Consider the following 17,761-nt stretch of genomic DNA (forward strand, 5'->3'; position numbering starts at 1 on the left):
CGCACCACCCATTCTAGCAGACGGGTCTTTTTTTCAGCTATCCTTGTCCTCCCTGAACTGTCCCCTCAGAAACCACCAGAAGCCCATCCAGACTTCTACCTCCCCGCTTATTTCTGTCCTCTGCCCTCTCCTGCCTTGTCTGCACCTGTTGACATGCATCAAAGGAGAACTTCCTGTTTATGGTTTACGGTTTATTTTTTCAGGAAAAACAAGAGTGTCAAACATTTTAGAAGCATGTTTTTAAAAACTTTATGATTCCTTTCATAGGTCTTTTGCAAAATTTGTCTCTCTGTGAAAAGAGAAACCACGTGGCATCACAGACAACTTAGTGAAATTAAGTGGTTGAACAGTACCGTATGTTGAAGATTATTAACCAGCTCAACTCCCAATGTATTTAATACATTTAATACCTAATGGATTTAAAACGTCTCTAATTCTACAATCTTCAGGACAGAAAACAAGAACCCCAGTTACACGTGTAGCTTATGTAGCAAATGGTTTTCAACAAAAATCTTGCTTTGCATAAAGAGAAAAGAAATGTGCATATTTACAAAGGGATGTTTCGTGACTGATGTTCTCAAAGAGGATATTCAAAGTCTGCAGAAGTTGCACACAGACATAACGGCCCGACTTCTGGCGCAGAATGTTCAGGAAGAACACAAACATGTTTTTCTCCAAGAAAAAGCTGGAATGCAAGCATTTTTTACCAATTTACTATATCTTATTGGAGAAATTTCATTAAAATGTTTATTGCTGGAATGCAATATTGGTGAAGATATTGATAACTATATTTTAACCAGCATGATTAGAACTATACTGATATATTTACTAGCTTCTCAGGCCACTGCAGTCAAATAATTCTTAGCAGTTACAGAAAATAAAACATCCATGGAACAATAATGTAATAGATGGACATAATGAAAAAAAAAAGTCTGTATTTGTTAAAGCAAAATCATACAAGCTCTTACTCAAACACTGAACTGTCATTCTGATCTCCCCATATCAGGATCTCGGTTATCGATCGAATGGTTTCCACCAATAGGTTGCGGTTGTGGTCAGTCACAGTGGTGTTTTTGGTCAAAACATGATACATATACCTGAAAGACAAGACGAGAAAGTAAACATGGGGCCCTCCAAGTGGTCTTGGCAGGATTGTGCATGTTGAAGTGTGAGAGAATCTGTGACTCTTTTGAACCACTGTAGAAAAACCCAACTATTCGCATCACTTCTCGTCTCTTCTTTCGATTTGTTAAATGTTCTTCATTTAGCACGAGGCACCCTGGAATCAAATTACCTGGCACCAAAAGCATCCCTTCTACTTCCTTCTCTTTTTCAGACATTTTCCTTGCAGAAACAGCAATCAAGGGTTCCATCAGAATGGTCTCCCAGCTAAAGGGAGGCCAGAGGAAACCCCTAGAAAGCCAGCAAGTACCGAAGGGGGCCATGCCGATGCAAATAAAATGTAGGCATCATTAGCTTGAACTATATATTTGTTTTACACAAAGTGTTTGTGAATAGTTTACAGAATTATGAAATCTATGAAAATAAACAAACCACGGCCCGTGTCGTGTATTGTACACCTCACGTAATTCCTACAGGCACGGGATGCTGATGAAAATAATCCCCAAGATGGTCAAGGGAGGTGATAAGATATCCCAGCAGAATTTCTGACCTTTTATGGGGGTAACGAATAAGAGGGAAGCCTGACAGATTATGCTGGTTGAGAAAGGGGTACCAGAAAACACTTTCTTCATTTTCTGATTAGAATAACCTGATAACACCGAAAGGAACTAATTCTTACTTACAAAACCAACTTGTCAGACTGGCTGCCAGAAAGTCATTTTGGCAGCCTTTGTAGTAAAATAAATAAATAAATAAAATAAAATAAATGAATACAAATATAGTGCTGACCACCAATCCTGACACCTTTAGGAGAAAAGTCCACAAATGCCCAGCAGTTAAAACTGCTGGTCATGCTGGCTCCGTTGCCTTGCCTCTCCCTCCCAAATGCAAGGAGCTGCGGTGCCCAGAGGCCTCCTTCCCATCAGCTCTTAAGGCAGGCAGCCCCCTTTGCAGGGCCAGCCCCCAGCCCCCAGCCCCCCCGGGCCCCCAGGAGGAGGGAAGGCTGAGGCAGCCTGAAGGCAGGGAAGAGGTGGGGGGGCTCCTTGACCTCAAGGTCCCCCTTGAGACCTTCTTCTCCTCCCCGGACACCGGACTTCCAGTCCAACTGGCCTCCCCCCCGCCCCCCACGTCCAGGCACACGAAGCGGGGGGGGGGGGAGACACATTTATGCGCCTCTCCTCCACCCTCGGGGTGACTCTGCGCAGGGCGAAGGCTCCTCCAAGGGCCGGTGGGCCGAGAAAGCCACGGGATTCCCTTTGGGCCCCCAGCGTCTCTCGCGGCCTTCTTAGGCTGGGGCGGCGGCGGCTGCTCGGCGCCTCCCGCTCCCCGCCTTCCAGCCCCGGGAAAGAGGCCGCCGCCCCAGCAGGTGCGGGAGGCGCTTCTTCCAGCGGGCCGCTTCCACCCCCTTTAAGGCGGCCCTTCCCCTCCCAGAATGCCCCCAGCCTGCCCGGCTGCCCAGGGAGCCCCGGGAGTTGTAGTCCTCCCGTCCTGCAGCGGCCCAGGACGCCGGCCCTGCTTCACAAGCGGCCTCCCCGGCAGCCCCCCCGGGGCCGGCTGCGGACGATGGGCGCAGGGGTCCCGCGGGGAGACTCACTTGAGGTGCTCGAGCGAGTGGATGTTGCGCGAGGCCTTCCCGCCGCCGCCCCCGCCGCCGCCCCAGCTGCGCGACCGCCCGAACATCGTGCGCGGGCCCCGCAGGCGCGTCTCCGCTCCTACGGCCGCCGCCTCCGCCTCCGCCGCTGCTGTCGCTGCTGCCCCTCCTCGGTCGCCTCGTCCTCAGCGGCCGCCGCCGCCGCCATCCTCCCCTCGGCCTCTCAGAGTAGCCAGACGCCGACGCCGCCGTCCTCTCGCGCTCCGCGCAGGCGCTGGGCACGCCGGGAAGCGCAGTCTTACGCGCCCGCGCCTGCCCCGACGCCCGACGTCGGGCGGACCGGCCGCAAACTCCCCTTCCCGGCGGCCCCTGCGCGCGGGCATCCCGGAAGACGGGCGTGCGTTTGTGACCCAAGAGGGGCGGGGCGCGCATGCTAATGAGCCGTCGGCGTCACGCTTAACCCCCTCGCCGCCGCGCTGCAGCCCCCGCGGAGGCGCGCTCTGCGGCCCGGGAGCCGCGCAGGCGGAGGCGGAGGCGGCCGGGCGAGCGGGCTGAGGTCTGGGCGCGGACGGCCGAGCCGAGCCCCTCCTGCCCGCTGCAGCCCGGCGGGTGGCGCGAAGCAGCCGTGCGGCCATGGCCGGGGGGGCGTCCGGCGGGGCTTAGGAGGGCCGCGCCAAGAGCCCCAGCGCCGCCGCAGCCCGTCTGCAAGGCGCGCCCGCCGCCGCTCGGCTGCGCCCGCGGGGACCAGAGTCCCGGGCGCCGGACGGTCCTGCCCGCTGTCCCGCCATCGGCGCCCGGAGAGCCGCGGGGGCTGCCGGCCGGAGGGGCCGCCCTGCCGGGGCTGCTGGGCTGGCAGCGTCCCCCGTGCCCCGATCGGGCGTCCCGGCGGGTGCCAGGCGCCGCCGCCCCCTCGATGTTCTCCGCCGGCCTCTTCCTGGTCAACCTGCTGATCCTCTACTACGCCTTCCTGCTGGAGTACATCGCCCTCAACGTGGGCATCGTCTTCCTGCCCGACGACATGGACCAGGCGCTGGTGGACCTCGGGCTCCTCTCCGACCCGGCGCTCGGCCTCTACCGGCTGGACAGCGAGGGCGAGCCGCTCGACGCCTACTGGGACTAGGGCCGGCCGTCGGAGGAAGGAGAGCCCGGAGGGGTTGGCCTGCCCTCCCGCGGGTTGTGACTCCAGCTCCCATCCCCCGGAGCCCGGGAGGCTGCTCCAGGCAGGGAAGGCCAGAGGAGCACCGGGCCTCTCCTGCTCTGTTAGGCTAAGAAGGTCCGGATGGGGAAACCCCTCCCCAGAAGAAAATGCTCCTAGATCTGCTCCTGGACATCGAAGGGGGCTGCTGGCCCTTCTGCCCGCTGGGGCAATCCCTCCCGGGGCATCTCTGCAGCCCCCTCGGATCCTAGGCTTCTTCCAGGAACAACAACACAGGGCCACCCTTTCTTTCCCCTCTTGCTTCATTCACATTTCTACTACAGGCTTGCTACACCAGGGAAGAAAAAGGAAAGATTCCAGAAAGGACAAGTGGATTCTGGCCGGCTGGCCTGAGGCCTTCCAGGTCCCCCAGGGAAGCTGGACTGAAGATGGGGCCGGCCCAAACCCTTGATGGGTTCGCCAACGTCCTGCGATTCTGCAGGAATTCATTGAACACAACAGCAGGGGTTTACCCAGGGAGTGGGGGGAGACCCCAGGAGATGCTGGTTTCTTACACCAAACGAAGGCATTTACTCCTCGTTTGCACACTTCAAGGAACAAGGCTTGGTTCTCTTGTTTCTGAAGAGGTAAAGGTATGTGGGGAGCTAGCCTGGATGCTTAGACAAGGCAAGCAGTGGCTGTGATGGGGTCACCAGGTTTTAAGGGGGCTGGGGGGATAAACCGTGAGAGCCTGAGGTTGCTTGCAACAGCGCATGTTCCTGAACACACAACTGCTAGGCAATTGAAACTTGGCCTTGCATCACTGTGCAGAAGATCCCCGAATCACGTTTTCCCCGTAGGGCAGTAGAAATAGCCCTCCGTTATCAGTACTATCCGTATCTGTGAGAGCTTTTAAAAAAGACCTTCGCTACTCTTGAATGAAACATTTTCCAGCACGGTTATATGACATTAGTGAAGCTTGCTCCCTGACATGCTAGGTTTCCAGCTGCAGGGAGAGACAGGTGTGGAAATATGGCGAAGCCATCCATTTGCACAGGAGTCCTTAAGTGTAATTAGCCGTGAAGGCTCTGGTTTCTGCTCCTTCCAAGCATGGAAATGTTGGAAGTCTCCAACTGGCGGTCTTAATTTGCTGTGAATGATCAGGTCACCCTTCTTAAATTTTATCTTATTTTATTTTTGGGATCCCCCGAACCTTTGCAATACCCACAAAGGGTCTGCTTTTTAAAGAGTAATAATTTAAGAAGGGAGGAAAAAAAAGAACTTCAGGGATGTTTCTGTCACACGGTTGCAGAAAAGAATTGATTTTGTAAGTATTTTTATAACTTGGGGGAAGGAAAGAAGAGCCTTGTCATTGTTACGGCAAGTTATTTTGGAAAATGTTCAAACGCATTGTTATGTGAAGCAGAAAATGTAAAAAAAGCAATATCTTGATAACAGGACCTTTTGCAAATACACATGTATGCAGGTGACTACAATCACTTTGCGTCTTATTGCTGGGACCAGGGTGGCCGCTGGGGGGACTTCACGGCAAAGGCTGCGGCTGTAGGGCCGCCTCGGGGTCTTTGCATGCTTAAAAGGGGGAGGGGGCCTGGTGAGGTTCCAGTGACCCTCCCAGAAGGGTTCAGGCAGATCCTCCTCTTCGCTGTCTCACAAAGATCCTTCCAGGACCCCCGGCCCGTAACCCTTCCCCCTCGGCTGGGTCTGACCTCCTCGGTGGAATCCTTGGCGAAGCTGCCATCCTTCCTCGGTTCCTAAAGGGGAGGATGCATTGCAGGAAACCCATTCAAGCCCTTCCAAGACCCCACCAACATGCCCACTTTCAAAAAAAGAAAACGGCCACAAGTGAACCGCTTCTAGAAAAAGATTTATTGGCTCTCTCTCAGGGGTATGAAAACTGTACACTAGAGTTCACTCTCAGCAGAGGCTGGGTGCTCCGATCGCCAGTGGAAAGCCTCTAGGCCCAGATGCACACCAGCACATATGCACCCTCCACAGCGGCGAACACGTCAAATGACCCCTGGGGTCCAGGGGTCCAGTTCTGCCTATCCTACTTATGCGTTCCTTACATTATTTCTCCAAACATTTTAGCAAGCTGCGAGGGGCTGATTGTACATTCATGCAGAAATACTCCAGAAAGGTTATCGGCTCTCAAAAGGAGCGGAGTTTATTCAGAAAGCACCAGCATTGCGTAGGTTTTTTTTCTTTCTTAAGAAGTCAGTTGCTTATTCTCCATAGATATCTCTGCTAAGTCAAATAACTTTTGACGCTTCCACCTCTCTGCAGACACGCACACACATTTCCCTTGCCTTCGGCCACTTCGCAGAATGTGGGACCTGGCGTCAACTGCCCTGGAGAGGATTCCTTCGGAAAGAGGATCCGGTCCTCGGGTGGATGGAGAAACAGAAGACCACACAGCTTTAATTTAGCAGCAGAATTTCCTCCTGTGAGAGAGAAAATGGGGATTGCGGGGTGTGGGGGGCCTCTCTCTTAAAGCCATGCAACTGCCATGCGGGGGTGGGGTGGGGGTGTTTCCTACCCTTGACTCCAAGGGGGCCAAGGGGCAGGGGAGTGGAGCTTCAGCGTGGCCGAGGGGGGGCACCCATAATGCAAAGTGCTTTAGTAATTAGCTATATTGATGGCATTGATTGACAGAGATTTTTGTCATAGGGCACCTGGAAGGGTTTGGATAGCTGGGGGTCCAAAGGGCCCACAGTGATAAATGGCCCTTTATGAGTTATGGGCCGGGGGAGTCAACGAAGCCTCACCCCCCCCCACACACACGGCATTGTGAGAGTGGGACGACTGCAATTCGGCCTCTCCTCCACAGTGAGGAGCATTTCCTAGGCTGAGTGCAGAATGGCGGAAGCTCCTACCGGTCGCTGGAAGACACTCACCACCACAGAATCCGAACCGACCGGCCAGGGGCTGCCCCTAAAACCTTCTGATCCGAGAATCCAGCTGCTGCAGGTGATCCAGAACCCCGTGAGGGATTGTGGGGTTCCACAGCCTGAAAGTTTTGAGAAAGCAAGAAATGAAAGGCAACTGGAACAAGGGGGCCTTCCTCCCAAAAATGCCACCAGTGGCTGCCACTTGGGGGTGGGGCGACTTCCCCCCGGGGGGTGGGGGGGTGAGGGGGCTCCCACTCTGCAGCTGGCCAGGAATTCGACCGTCCTGCCCAGAACCTCTTCCAAAGCAACCCCTGCCGAATCCAGGGCAGTTCAGAGTGGCCCTTGGGGTGTTCCAGGAAAAGGGCTTCGATCCCGGAAGCCCAAACTTACGCCAAGCTCTGGATGCGGGGGCATCTTCTCAGGCGCTCCGTCAGACACCGGGCTCCGGCGGCAGATATCTGGTTGCAGTGCAGGCTGAGGTGGGGGGTGGGGGTGGGGGCAAAAGAGGCAGAATTACAGGCCCCCCCTTTGCCAGAAACCCCTGGAGGCAGAGGGCCGAGGGCTGAGCGTGGCTGGAGTCTTTCGCCGCCCTTCTGGCTCTACCAGGCCTCTCCTGGTACTGGGGGCTTGGGGGAGGCGGTCCCCAAGAACCCGGTGGGCCCCGCGGCTGAGCCCCTCCTCCTCTTTCCCACCCCATGGAACATCCAAGCAGCCGAGGTGGCTGCAGGAGCTATAAGGGGAGCCTGCATGAAGATTGGGGGTTCCAGTCCTGTGCGAAAAAAGTCTGCTTTGGCTCCCTCCTGCGCCCCCCCCAGCCCCAGCCCCAGCCCCTGGCACACTTACTCCAGCACCTGCAAGGCACACATCTGGGGCAGCACCTTTGCCACACGCTCCGCCCCGGCATCCCCGATGTTGTTCTCGTACAAGCTGCAGGAGCCAAACCGAGGAGGAGGCTGAGCCGGGTCCCCACTGCCAGGGGCCATGTGGGAGGCAAGGAAGGAGCCCTCCCCCACCTGGGGGGGCGGCCTCACCTGAGGGTCTTCAGCAAACGCAGGGAGGGGAGGGCTTGGGCCAACAACTCAGCCCCCAGGTCGGAGATCTTGTTCCGGGACAAGCTAGGCACAAAAGATGGTTGCGTTCAGGACGCTTTGGGGGGGGGGGTCCTTTCCCTCCCTCTCGGCGTGGCCCATTCGAGGAGGCCGGTGGGAGAGGGCCCACCACGCAGAGGCAGCCCCTTCCTAAACAAACGTTACTCTTGTATGGTTTTCTGTTTCACTTTTTGTTTCTTTTTCATTCTGTTTATAATGTGTCCCAAGAATTTTGGCTGTTGGGCGCTTCGTAACCATTCCATGTTCCAGCCTCTTTCATTCGTTCACGTGCACACACTCGCCCTCGCACACGCACACCGAGTGAGTCCCTGGGAGATGCCATGGGGGAGGGGGGTGTCTCCTCCCTGGGACCTTTCTGGCTTCCTGCCACCAGGAGCCGCAGAACAAAAAACTTACTTCAGCGTTTCCAGAGACGCCAAGCGAGGAAGGACGCGGGTGAGGGACCTCACCCCTTCATCTCCGATTTCGTTTTCATCGGGGGAATCCAAGCTGGGGACAGTCAAGCCAGGATGACTGCAAATTCTGCTTGATCGGGGAGGGGGCTGTTTTGGGGGCACCCAGGGGCAAAGGGGATGGGCTCTGCGGTGGGATTTTGCTTTTCTTGCCAAGCACGGGAGGGGCTTCCCCCTGGACGTGGCTAGATGTCAGGGCGTGGGGAGGGGGCCGGCAGGGTTGGGAACGTCCCAGAAGCCCCACTCCAGCTCCTCCTGGGGGTCTTGCTTGCCAGGCCAAGGTATCCTGCAGACCCAGCAGGGCAACCTTCATGGAGGGGGGAGGACCCCCAGGGCTGCCGCTTCCTGAGGATCTCAGACCTTGGTGCCTAAGCCTGGCATCTGACAGAGAGCCCCCCCCCATCCTTGTCCCCCCGCCCATTCAAAGACACTCCCGAGGTGGACTTGGGGAGGGGCTCTTTGGCTCACTTACTCCAAGTGCTGAAGAGCCGAGAAGGCCACCAAAGAACCCGCCAACTTTCGGAAGCCCTCCAAGCCACAGCTGGGCCCGAGGCTGCAAGGCAAGTGTGGGGGGGGGGGAAGGGGACAGTGGGTGCTGGACTCCTGACCCAGGGCCCCTCCCGCCCCTCCCCCCTGCCAAGCGACCCCTTCCCTTGCCCTTTCTTTGGCCCAGAAGCCACCAACGCCCCCCGAGGCGCCTGCCTGGCAGCCCAGGAGGAAATCGGGGGTTCTGAGGTAGACTGCCCCAGCACAAGGAGGTTCTGCTTTTAACACACGGTTGCCTGCTGTTGCTGCATTCCGCTCTTAAAATGCCCCTGTGAACTTACCTGAATTCTAGTTGCAGGAACCCAGCGACGGCTGGAATAAGACGAACGCCGGAACCCGCCGAGTCTTCCCTGCTGAGCCAAACATGGGGTCGGAGGCAAAGGCGGTCAGGGAAGAGCAGAGAGGGCGGGACCAGTGGCAGCCTCTGGCCGAAGCTCACCAAGGGAGCCAAGCTGCGGGGGCCCAGCGGGGGTGCTCTCGCCTCACCATCAGGAGGCTGCAAGTTCAATCCTCGGCAGAGGCTAATATTTGGAATGGACTCTCCTGCTTGAGCAGGGGGCTGGACTAGATGACCTCCAGGGTCCCTTCCAACTCTGTTGTTCTATGTCTATGACATACCCTCCGTCTTTGCACCCCACCTTCAGCTAGGCCTCTGCTCAAAGCCACCCCAAGCCACTCTTCTCCTGGCGCCCAGAGCAGGCCTGGGGCTGAGGAGCCCAGCGCCTCCCCAGATCCCTGATCCCCAAGGCAGGCCTAGAGGGGGCCTGGCATTCCCACCCCACCCCCGCCGGGAGAGCCTCCCCGCAGCTGGCCTTGGGGGCTGCCTGCGTGGGGCCCTCTCAGCTGAGCTCGGCTGGGGTGGGTGGGGGCCTTACCCTTCGGCCATGTCTCTCTGCAGCTGCACCAGGGCGAGGAGGGCGTCCACGTCCCCCATCGTCTTCGCCCTGAAGGGCTCCACCAGGAACTTCTCCAGGGCTGCCTGCAGGGCTTCCCTCTCCTGGGCGCCCCACAGGTGCTTCCAGAGCCCCACAGCTTCCCTGAGGGACACCCTGCAAGACGAGTCCGTGAGGCTGCCTTCCTCCGCTGCAGGCAGCTTCCCTGGCTCCTCCCGGGTTCAGGGCGGTTCTGGTTCTGTCTTTCCCTTGGGAAGATCTTGGGTTTGGATCTGGCCTTGATGGGCACAACTGCAACGCTAGCTGGACCAGGATCTGATCTTGGCTTGAGGCCCCGACCAGAACTCCTCTCCCCCTTCCCCTGGATCGGTTCCCTTCAAGCGAAGATTCCTTGAGTGGCTCCAAGGATGGTTTTTCTGGGCCCACTAAGATCACGGGGGGTCAACCCAGGCACCGTCCACATAAGGACAAATCCCTCAGCAGGGACCTCTGGCTTTGAGAAGCCGTCCAGGGGTCCTTCCGGCCTCCCTCCTCCCCCGAGACGGAGCTCCCTGCTCGGTGGGCCTTTCCTCCCAGCGCCTGGTCCTCATGGCCTGAAGGCCCAGCCCCTGCCCAGGTGCGGCCCTCCAAGACCTTCCGCCCACCTGAACTTGGTGACGTTCTTCAGGCCAACCAGCTTCCTGAGTCCATCCAAGTGGATGCCGGTCCCCCTCAGGTCCAAAGAGAACTTCTTGGGGGACGTTCCCAACACAGCGTGCAGGACGCTGACGTCTGGCGGGGCGAGCGAGAAGCCCACGAAGGAGAGGTCCGGCCGGAGCTCCAGGGTCAAGTGCTTCCGGAGGGGCTGGTCTTCGGTTTCATGGACGCAGTGCAGCAGCTCCAGCAACTTGTCCGGCCTGAAATCCCTCAGGGGAAGTTTCCGGATGAATCTGGAGAGGCTCCTCTGCTTCCTTGCGATCAGGTTCTCCGTGTCTCCTAAGTCGCCTCCCTTGCCCAAAAGGAGAGAGCTGCTGAGGTCGTCCTTTAAGAACAGCAACCCGGACAAGAAACGGGGCACCAGGCCCCACGAAGAGAGAAACTTCCGGAACTTGGCGCCCAGACCAAGGAATTTGGTGAGTTTTTTGCCCTTGATCTCTTTGGCCAGAGTCAAATGCAGCGCCACCAAGAAATTCTGGGCAGCGAAGTTGGAGAAGACGCAAACACCCCGCTGCTCCGTCATGAGTCCAGTTCGGAGAGCGAGCTCCTTCACGTCTGCGGAAGGGAACTGCTCGCTCAGGAGGGCCCTTTGGCAACGCTGCCCGAGAGACCAAGAGACCTCGGCCAGGGCAGGGAGGGCCTGGCACCCGCAGCCTGCCGCCTTCTGGAGAAGGTAGGTGGCGAAGAGGCCGGTGAGGGTGGAGGGCAGCTCTTGGCCTCTCGTTTCAGACGCCGCCTGGCCAATGAACCGGCAGAGGCCGGGATTGCAGCAAAGGCTGAGCAGGTAAGGAGAGCTCCCGACGGGGTTCGCCTCCTGCTCCCAGGGGGAGGAGCCCTCGAAAGAGCCGGCCAGGCAGAGCGAGGCCTGCTCCGGGGAGAAGTCCACCACCTCCAGGACCGAGTCCACCCGGGGGAAACACGGGGGGAGCCTCCCTTTGCGCTGTCCGGTCAATAAGAAAGTGCAGCCGCTGAGCCCCTTCCTTTGGAAGAGGGGGGCCAAGGTGGCCCCCAGGCGGTGGGCTCCCCTGCCGGCCGGGCTCCCTGACGCGGAGGAGGAGCCCTCGGGACCCTCCTTCAGGTCTTCCATGCCGTCAAACAGCAGGAGGAGCCGCTCCGGCTTCTGCAAGAGGCTGTGGTAGACGTCATCGACGCCCTGGCAGGAGCCGCCCAGGGAATCCAAGAGCAGGGCCCGGAAGTCGTGGCAGGAGCCCTGCAGCAGGCTCAGCCTCCGGCAGTCGAATCGGAGAACAAGGTCAAACTGGGGCATCCGGCCCTCGGCCCAGTCCAGGCAGATCTTCTGCACCAGGTGGCTTTTCCCCGTGCCGGCCTTCCCCAGGACCAGGATGGTTCTGCTGCCCAGGCCGGGTTTCCTGGTGCCCTGGAACAAGCGGCTCCTCTCCACGGAGGCCTCCCCCTGCTCTCCCAGGGGGCAGCGCCTCAGAGCCGCACGCCTCCCGCCCCTGCCGTCCAGGTGATGCTGCACCAAGTCCTTCTCCAGGTACAGGGGCCCCGGACGGCATTCTCTGCGGAAATGCTCCTTCAGCCGCTTGCAGAAAGCCCGCACCGACCCTAGGAGAGGAGGACAGGCAGGGAGAGGGTCAGGGACGGAAGCCCCAAAATCCTCCTCCCCGGATGACTTCGGCTTTGCTGCTGTGGTGGTCCTGAGCTCCAGCTCGCTTGGAGGCTGCTGGTGGGAGGCCAAACGAGGAAACTCACCTGGGCAGGTTGGGGCATCCACAGGCAAGCAGGGCTGCTGGGCATTTTCAAAGGTGAAGATCATCTGGATGTTGCTCCCATGGCGTGGGATGCACCAGAGCTGCCCATTGGCAGAGGGCCCTGGAAGAGAGGGAGAAGGAGGTTGGCTCTCAGCAGGAATCCCGGCAGGGCCACTGCAGGGCGGGGGCCTCTGGAGGGGCTTTTGTGTACCGAGCGCTTCTGGAGACCTGCCCGCAGGGCCCACGGAGGCCACCAAAACTTGCACGTGGAAGTCGCCTGGAGAGTCGGTGCCATCCTGGCCGGGGCGAGGGGGAGTGGCGAGGGGGTCCCCGCTCACAATGCACAGAGCCGGTTGGTGAGCTGTCAAAGGAAAGGAAGGTCACCCAGCCTGCCCCAAAGCCAGGCAAGGTGGGCTCCCTCCCTCCCCTCCCCCCCCTCAGCAGCCCAGGGAGACCAGGGTGGGCGCTTGCCCCAAACTGGCTGGAAGGTGGAGGCCCCCCCTCCGCTCAGCCAGCACCAAACATGGGAAGTTTCCGGCTTCGTTTCCTTGCTGCCTTCAGACTTCCAAGCCAGTGGCTGGGGATGATGGGAGTTGAAGCCTCAGGCTTGGGGAAGGGCTGTTTTGCCCGCCCTGGGTGGCTTGCCATCTTGTAGGGAGGGGAAGGCAGGAGGAGACGGCCCAGATCGGGAGGGGAAAGGAAGAGGGCGAGGCAGCGGCCGTGCCAGCAGCAGAGGGGAAGGGGCTTGGGGCGGGGGGCCCGATCCCTGCACACCCCCCCGTTACTAAAGAGAAGCCGCCACCAAGGGAGCAGCCCACTCACCCAGCCTCTGGCGCTTGGCTTCGGGGGCCTCCGCGGAGGGGCCTGCAGGGGGAGAAGCGCCAGATGGAGCAGGCCAGGCCTTCCGATGCCCTTCTTTGGCCAGGGGGCTTCGCAAGGGTCTCGGCAGCCCTCCGGACCTGAACCCGCCTCTGTCTCCCTCTAGCACCTGGAACCTCTGGAAAGCTGGACCGGCTCAGCCCTCCTTCGCCCGGCTCTCTCACTTACCCCAGGTTTTGGCCTCTGCGCAGCCCCCAGGCCCTTCCGCAGCCCCCACCTCCCAAAAGAGGCTTTCTGGGGATGAAGAGAAGAGCGAGAGATGACTTTTAGCATGGGGGGAGGGGAACAGGTGGGGAAATAACGGGGGGAGACATCCCAGGATTAGGCAAAGCCCAAGGAACCAGTCCTCATGAAGGACGGGAGGAAGGGAGGAACCAGATGGGCCCGGAGCCCTTTGCCCAGGAAGGAAAGGGCCCCTTTTCTGCCCCCCCCCCAAATAGGCCCCATCTTGACCAGGGGAAGGCCGGGCCCCTGGCTCGGGGTGTGTGTGAATGTGGCCCCTGGAAGCGAAGCGGGCTCACCAAAATGCTCGTCCACCGGGGCATCTTGCTGGTCCTTCAGCAAATATTCAGCCAGGGCAGCTAAAGGTGAGGGGGGGACAGGTGTGGGGGAGGAAACATGACCAAATGTCAGGCACCACAAATCCAAAGTGCACCCCCCCCATCAGTGTGGGGACATTGTGCCCCCCCTGCAATGCTTCTCCTGGAGGGGAGGGGCCCTTTGGTGCTGTGGAAGGGGTGGGGTGGTGCCCTCCGATGAACTCAGCTGGGCATCCCGGGGGTCCCGCTGGGCAGGGGGGGCTCCTGGGTCAGGTAGAGCTGCTGCCCTGACCGGAGACGGGCCCCGATCCCCACCAGCCGCTCCTCCAAAGTGGGGGGGGGGGTGGCCTTTGTGCCGCCTGGGTTGCCTCCCGCCTTCTTGGGTCCAGGCTGTGAGCCAAGGGAGGGCACCGCCCTCAGGCCGCTGTCCCCCCGCAAGGGGGACCCACCGATTTTGTTGTAGGCCTCCCCCATGTTGGAGCAGAGGCAGACGACTTCTCCGCTTTCGTCCCTCTCCACCGTGTAGAACACCTCGGTGCTGTCTGGGTCCTCGCTGACCGCCTCAGGCGTTTGACCTGTGGGGGAGAGGGAAGAGGCCACTCGTGACCCCCACAGAGGCTGGCGCTCCCTGCCCTCCGCCTCCCGCGAGACAGGCTGCCCTCCCAGGGGGAGCGGCAGGGAGGGAGTCTTCCCTTAAGCCAGGCTCCAGCACCTGCAGGCGCCATCTCAGCCATCGATGGCGGGGGGCTCTCGCTCGGCAGGCAGCGGGTCTCCGGTGGGATCCCTCCAGGGCTCAGGTCACCTGATGCGGAAACAGCAGGGAGGAAAAAGTAGACCAAGCTCTGAAGGAGGTGAAACAGTTCGGTCCCTTGCCTGGGCTGCCCTGGGTGCGGGGAGGGTGCTTTGAGGGCATCAAAGCCGCCTGCTTTGGGGAGAAATGATTAAATAGGGAGGGAGAGAGGTAGGTAGGTAGGTGGTAGGTAGGTAGGTAGGTAGGTGGATAGGTAGGTAGGTAGACAGAGAGAGGGGGGTCAGAGGGAGAGAGGGAGAGGGAGAGATGATAGATAGATAGATAGATAGATAGATAGATAGATAGATAGATAGATAGATAGATAGATAGATAGATAGATAGATAGATAGATAATAGAATTCTTTATTGGCCAAGTGTGATTGGACACATAAGGAATTTGCCAGGTTTCCCCCCCCCCCAAAACCTTTATGCCTGGATTTGCTTTCCAAAGATCTGGAGACAAATGACATTTGGGGGGATTTTTGCCCAAAACAGGAGTCAGGATGTAGTATGCGGCTGATCCAAGCTTTGCTTTATTGGGTTTACTGAATAAACCACAATAAGATCGGCACTAAACTACAAACAGAGTTTGCAATCTGGCGGGGGTCCAAGCAGCAGTTGGTGGAGCCCCTCAGGGCTCCCCAGGTGGAAAACACGTGTGTCCAACCTGCACGATGCAGCCCCTGCAACTTCCCTGACCCTGGATGGTTCAAAGCAGAGACCTCACAGCTGCGTTGTTCACAAAAGGAGAACAGAAAGTGGTCTCACATCTTCTGCCTTCTATAAATATGCCCGGGTGGTGGTGGTGGTGGTGGTGGGTGACTCCAGCTTAGCTCAAGCAGATGTCAAGGAGGGCAAGAAAACAGCCCACCTCCTCGGAAGACCCCCCCCCCCCAAAAGAAGGAGAGCTGTGCCACTTGCAGCAATTCAAAGGTTTCCCCTGGTTCGTGGTCGCAGCTGTGAGGACAGGGTGAGGGACGGAGGGCAGACCCCCTCCCCTCTGGAAAGGCACAGCAGAGCAGAGGCTGGTGGGAGGCCTGGCGCTTCTTCCAACCCCCCGGCTGAGTCTAGCCAAGCTTGCCAGGGTCCAAACGTTTTGGTCAGCTGCACCAAGCAAGCCTCAGTCCAGCCCGACTGTCTGAACTGAGAAGCGAATCACGTTCCCCCCCGTTGCCTTCCTTTGAAAAAAAAAAAGTTCGCTGCACGGGCATCCCACCCAAGGCAGAGCTGCAAGACCCCACCCTGCAATACCCAGCCTTTAGCAGGGGAGGGGGCTGCCCCCTCCTGCTCTCCTCCCTGAGAACTTGAGGGCAGGGCCAGCTTGCCAGTTCGCCTCTCCAGGGTCCCTGACTTCCTTTCTGCAACGCCACCGGCTAAACTTGCCAGCATCGATCAACCAAGGGTGGTGGGGGGGGTTGTGCCCTCAGCCCCTTTCTCATGCTCTGGTTGGCAGAGAAAGCACAGCAGAGGATCAGGAAGCCAGAAGCAGAGAAATAAGGTTCTGAGGGGTGTGAAAGAAAAACAGCCGACCTTGCAGAAAACTTCCAAACCGTCCTTTCTGCAAAATGGCTGGCATGACGAGCTCCGGATTATAAGCCATCCTGGATGCCCCTGGGCAAAGTGGCCAGGCTGCCAGTCCCTTCGTCTTGCCACAGGTGACTGACTGCCCATAAACAGAAAATCTCAAAATGGGAGTGAAGTGGAATTCCCCTCTGCTTCAAAAATAATCTACCAGGAACTTCCAAGGTTGGTAACTCCCTTTGCTGAGAATAGATGCCTGCCGGACAAATACCTGGCTTTCTCCTCTGCCCCCCCGGCTGTGGGGCCTGGGTACCTACCGTCCAGGTGGTCACACACATGACTTCAGGCTCGTGTGGAGGAGAGCTTGCTCCCAACGTGCTGCTCACTGGCTTTCTGTGTGCAACTGACACAAAAAGTGAAAGTGGCCTCGGGTTTCATTTTCTCCTGTCTCTGATTCTGATCAGGTCCACCCACTAACCTCTTTGCACTCTCCACGAGGCTCTCCTTCCCTCCCACCTATGATCCTTTCCCACAGGACAATTTTGCCTCCCTGAGGGCGGCCAGTGTACGGCGGCAGTGTGAACACGACTGCATGGGCATCAGTGCGCAGGAGAGACCGGGGATGGCCAGGGCTGAGCTGGGAGCCCAAAATGGCCCAGATCATCTCACAGGTCACTGCTGTGGGACCCCCAAAGTCACACCATAGGGGACAAGCAGAAGACCAAGGAAACGGGGCTGGTGAGGCTGAGGATTAAATTAGCTGGTGCTCTGGACAGCCATTCCCACCAGCCTGTCATCCGGCACATTTGGCTGTAGGTTCCTTTCTCAAATTCAGGATTTTTAAAAAATGGTTCCAAGTTTTTAAAATGAGGTTCTAAAATGTCTCCCTGCCCTATTTATGACATTAAATTGAAACTCAATATTTAAAATATAAGATCAAAAAAGGCAGTTGGCAAAGCCTGTGGAGAAAAGCTCCCTCATCCATTTAATTCTCAAATGGGATAAATCCTATGTATCAGACAAATAGATATGATTTATCCTACTTGAGGATTAAATTAGTGTTCATTGATTTTTGAATTAAATTTAAATTCATGTTAGGCTTAAGTACCTAGCTATCCACCGCTCTGTTTGTAAGACAAAGCCAGTGAAATTATCCAACTGACCAGGAGGGAAGTGATCCCACAGAGTGAGGTTGGATGCACCTTAATTCCCTTCCTACACAAATACTGAGAAATCTTTAACGCACTAAAGAATCATATGATATTAACCAAGCTTACCGGTCAAGTTTCTAGTCCTCGGTGAGACAGCTCCATTCTTAGTGTTTTCTCTAGACTTGCCAGAAAGCTGTAAGTAAGAGACGCAGCCGGAACTGGATGGCCCAGCCTGTTTTCCAAGTAGGGTCAGAGAAACCTTCCTTGCTAAGTCATCAGGGTCTTTTTCATAGAGTAAGGTCTGATAATATTCCTGTGATATAATTCCTTCACTCAGCAGGGAGTCCAGGAAGGTTTGAACCTGCAGGGCCGAAGCCGTTAATAAAATGCCCCTCACTTCTGGCAAGATTTGCTTGAAAATATCCATTTTGGCAGCCGGAGCGCTTGGATTTCTCTCAATTATTTATGCCACACTTCCCTGTTTTTCTACGGATATTTATATGGTGAACTCATCTTACCAGGGGTCCAAAAAGATGAAGTGAGAAAAAGAAAACTGATGTGTTTGATTTGAGGAATCGACACTGATATTTCCCCATTTCATGGAATGTACAACAGCATCTTCCAATGACGCTCTTGTCTCCCCTATTTTATTTATTTATTCATTTATTTAATTTTTTACTTATTTATTTATTTAATTTTTTACTTATTTATTT

The 17,761-nt window shown here is 57.3% G+C and overlaps 3 protein-coding genes across 20 annotated transcripts in view; 1 reads left to right on the forward strand and 2 right to left on the reverse strand.

Moving 5' to 3' along the window:
• The window catches only part of CLEC16A (C-type lectin domain containing 16A), a 36,034-nt gene extending 32,950 nt beyond the window's left edge, over positions 1-3,084 (reverse strand). For 5 of the 10 annotated variants that reach the window (XM_087912777.1, XM_087912775.1, XM_087912778.1 and 2 more), the window contains exons 1-3: positions 2,717-2,998; positions 969-1,097; positions 552-685 (exon numbers count right to left, since the gene is read on the reverse strand). In XM_087912777.1, the coding sequence (XP_087768903.1) occupies positions 552-685; positions 969-1,097; positions 2,717-2,802 (349 nt within the window). In that variant the 5' untranslated portion in view covers positions 2,803-2,998. Of the gene's footprint in view, positions 1-551; positions 686-968; positions 1,098-2,716 lie in introns of all 10 variants that reach the window. The other 5 variants (XM_087912782.1, XM_087912780.1, XM_087912779.1 and 2 more) reach the window with 4 other exon arrangements.
• A 59-nt stretch (positions 3,085-3,143) lies between these two features.
• On the forward strand, positions 3,144-5,344 carry DEXI (Dexi homolog). The gene is made up of 2 exons (XM_026704450.2): positions 3,144-3,156; positions 3,196-5,344. Exons 1-2 carry the CDS (start codon positions 3,144-3,146, stop codon positions 3,831-3,833), a joined length of 651 nt encoding a protein of 216 aa, XP_026560235.2. The 3' UTR covers positions 3,834-5,344.
• Positions 5,345-5,717: 373 nt separating this feature from the next.
• On the reverse strand, positions 5,718-17,562 carry CIITA (class II major histocompatibility complex transactivator). 9 transcript variants are annotated; one of them, XM_087912796.1, is made up of 19 exons: positions 17,175-17,562; positions 15,907-16,086; positions 14,299-14,388; positions 14,036-14,161; positions 13,569-13,628; positions 13,216-13,281; positions 12,991-13,032; positions 12,380-12,529; positions 12,170-12,289; positions 10,402-12,022; positions 9,740-9,913; positions 9,146-9,217; positions 8,791-8,871; positions 8,263-8,355; positions 7,789-7,872; positions 7,601-7,684; positions 7,148-7,231; positions 6,764-6,876; positions 6,172-6,310 (listed from the first exon to the last, which is right to left on the reverse strand). In XM_087912796.1, exons 1-18 carry the CDS (start codon positions 17,473-17,475, stop codon positions 6,801-6,803), a joined length of 3,504 nt encoding a protein of 1,167 aa, XP_087768922.1. In that variant the 5' UTR covers positions 17,476-17,562; the 3' UTR covers positions 6,172-6,310; positions 6,764-6,800. The 9 variants fall into 9 exon arrangements, with proteins under 9 accessions (XP_087768921.1, XP_087768918.1, XP_087768920.1 ...); XM_087912795.1 differs by lacking the exons at positions 15,907-16,086; positions 17,175-17,562 and adding an exon at positions 16,215-16,307 and having other exon boundaries at positions 5,718-6,251; positions 9,146-9,214; XM_087912792.1 differs by lacking the exon at positions 15,907-16,086 and having other exon boundaries at positions 5,719-6,251; positions 9,146-9,214.
• Positions 17,563-17,761: the final 199 nt, after the last annotated feature.

The sequence above is a fragment of the Pseudonaja textilis genome, chromosome 14, assembly GCF_049901715.1.
Source record: "Pseudonaja textilis isolate UNSWEBS1 chromosome 14, rPseTex1.2, whole genome shotgun sequence".
Taxonomy (NCBI): Eukaryota; Metazoa; Chordata; class Lepidosauria; order Squamata; family Elapidae; genus Pseudonaja; species Pseudonaja textilis.

Coding starts and splice junctions, on each gene's coding strand:
- CIITA (XM_087912796.1), bottom strand. CDS start 17,475: ATGGATATTTTCAAGCAAATCTTGCCAGAAGTGAGGGGCATTTTATTA. Junction 13,033..13,215: donor CGCAGAGGCCAAAACCTGGG/GTAAGTGAGAGA, acceptor CTCCCCCTGCAG/GCCCCTCCGCGGAGGCCCCC. Junction 12,023..12,169: donor GGATGCCCCAACCTGCCCAG/GTGAGTTTCCTC, acceptor CTCCTCTCCTAG/GGTCGGTGCGGGCTTTCTGC.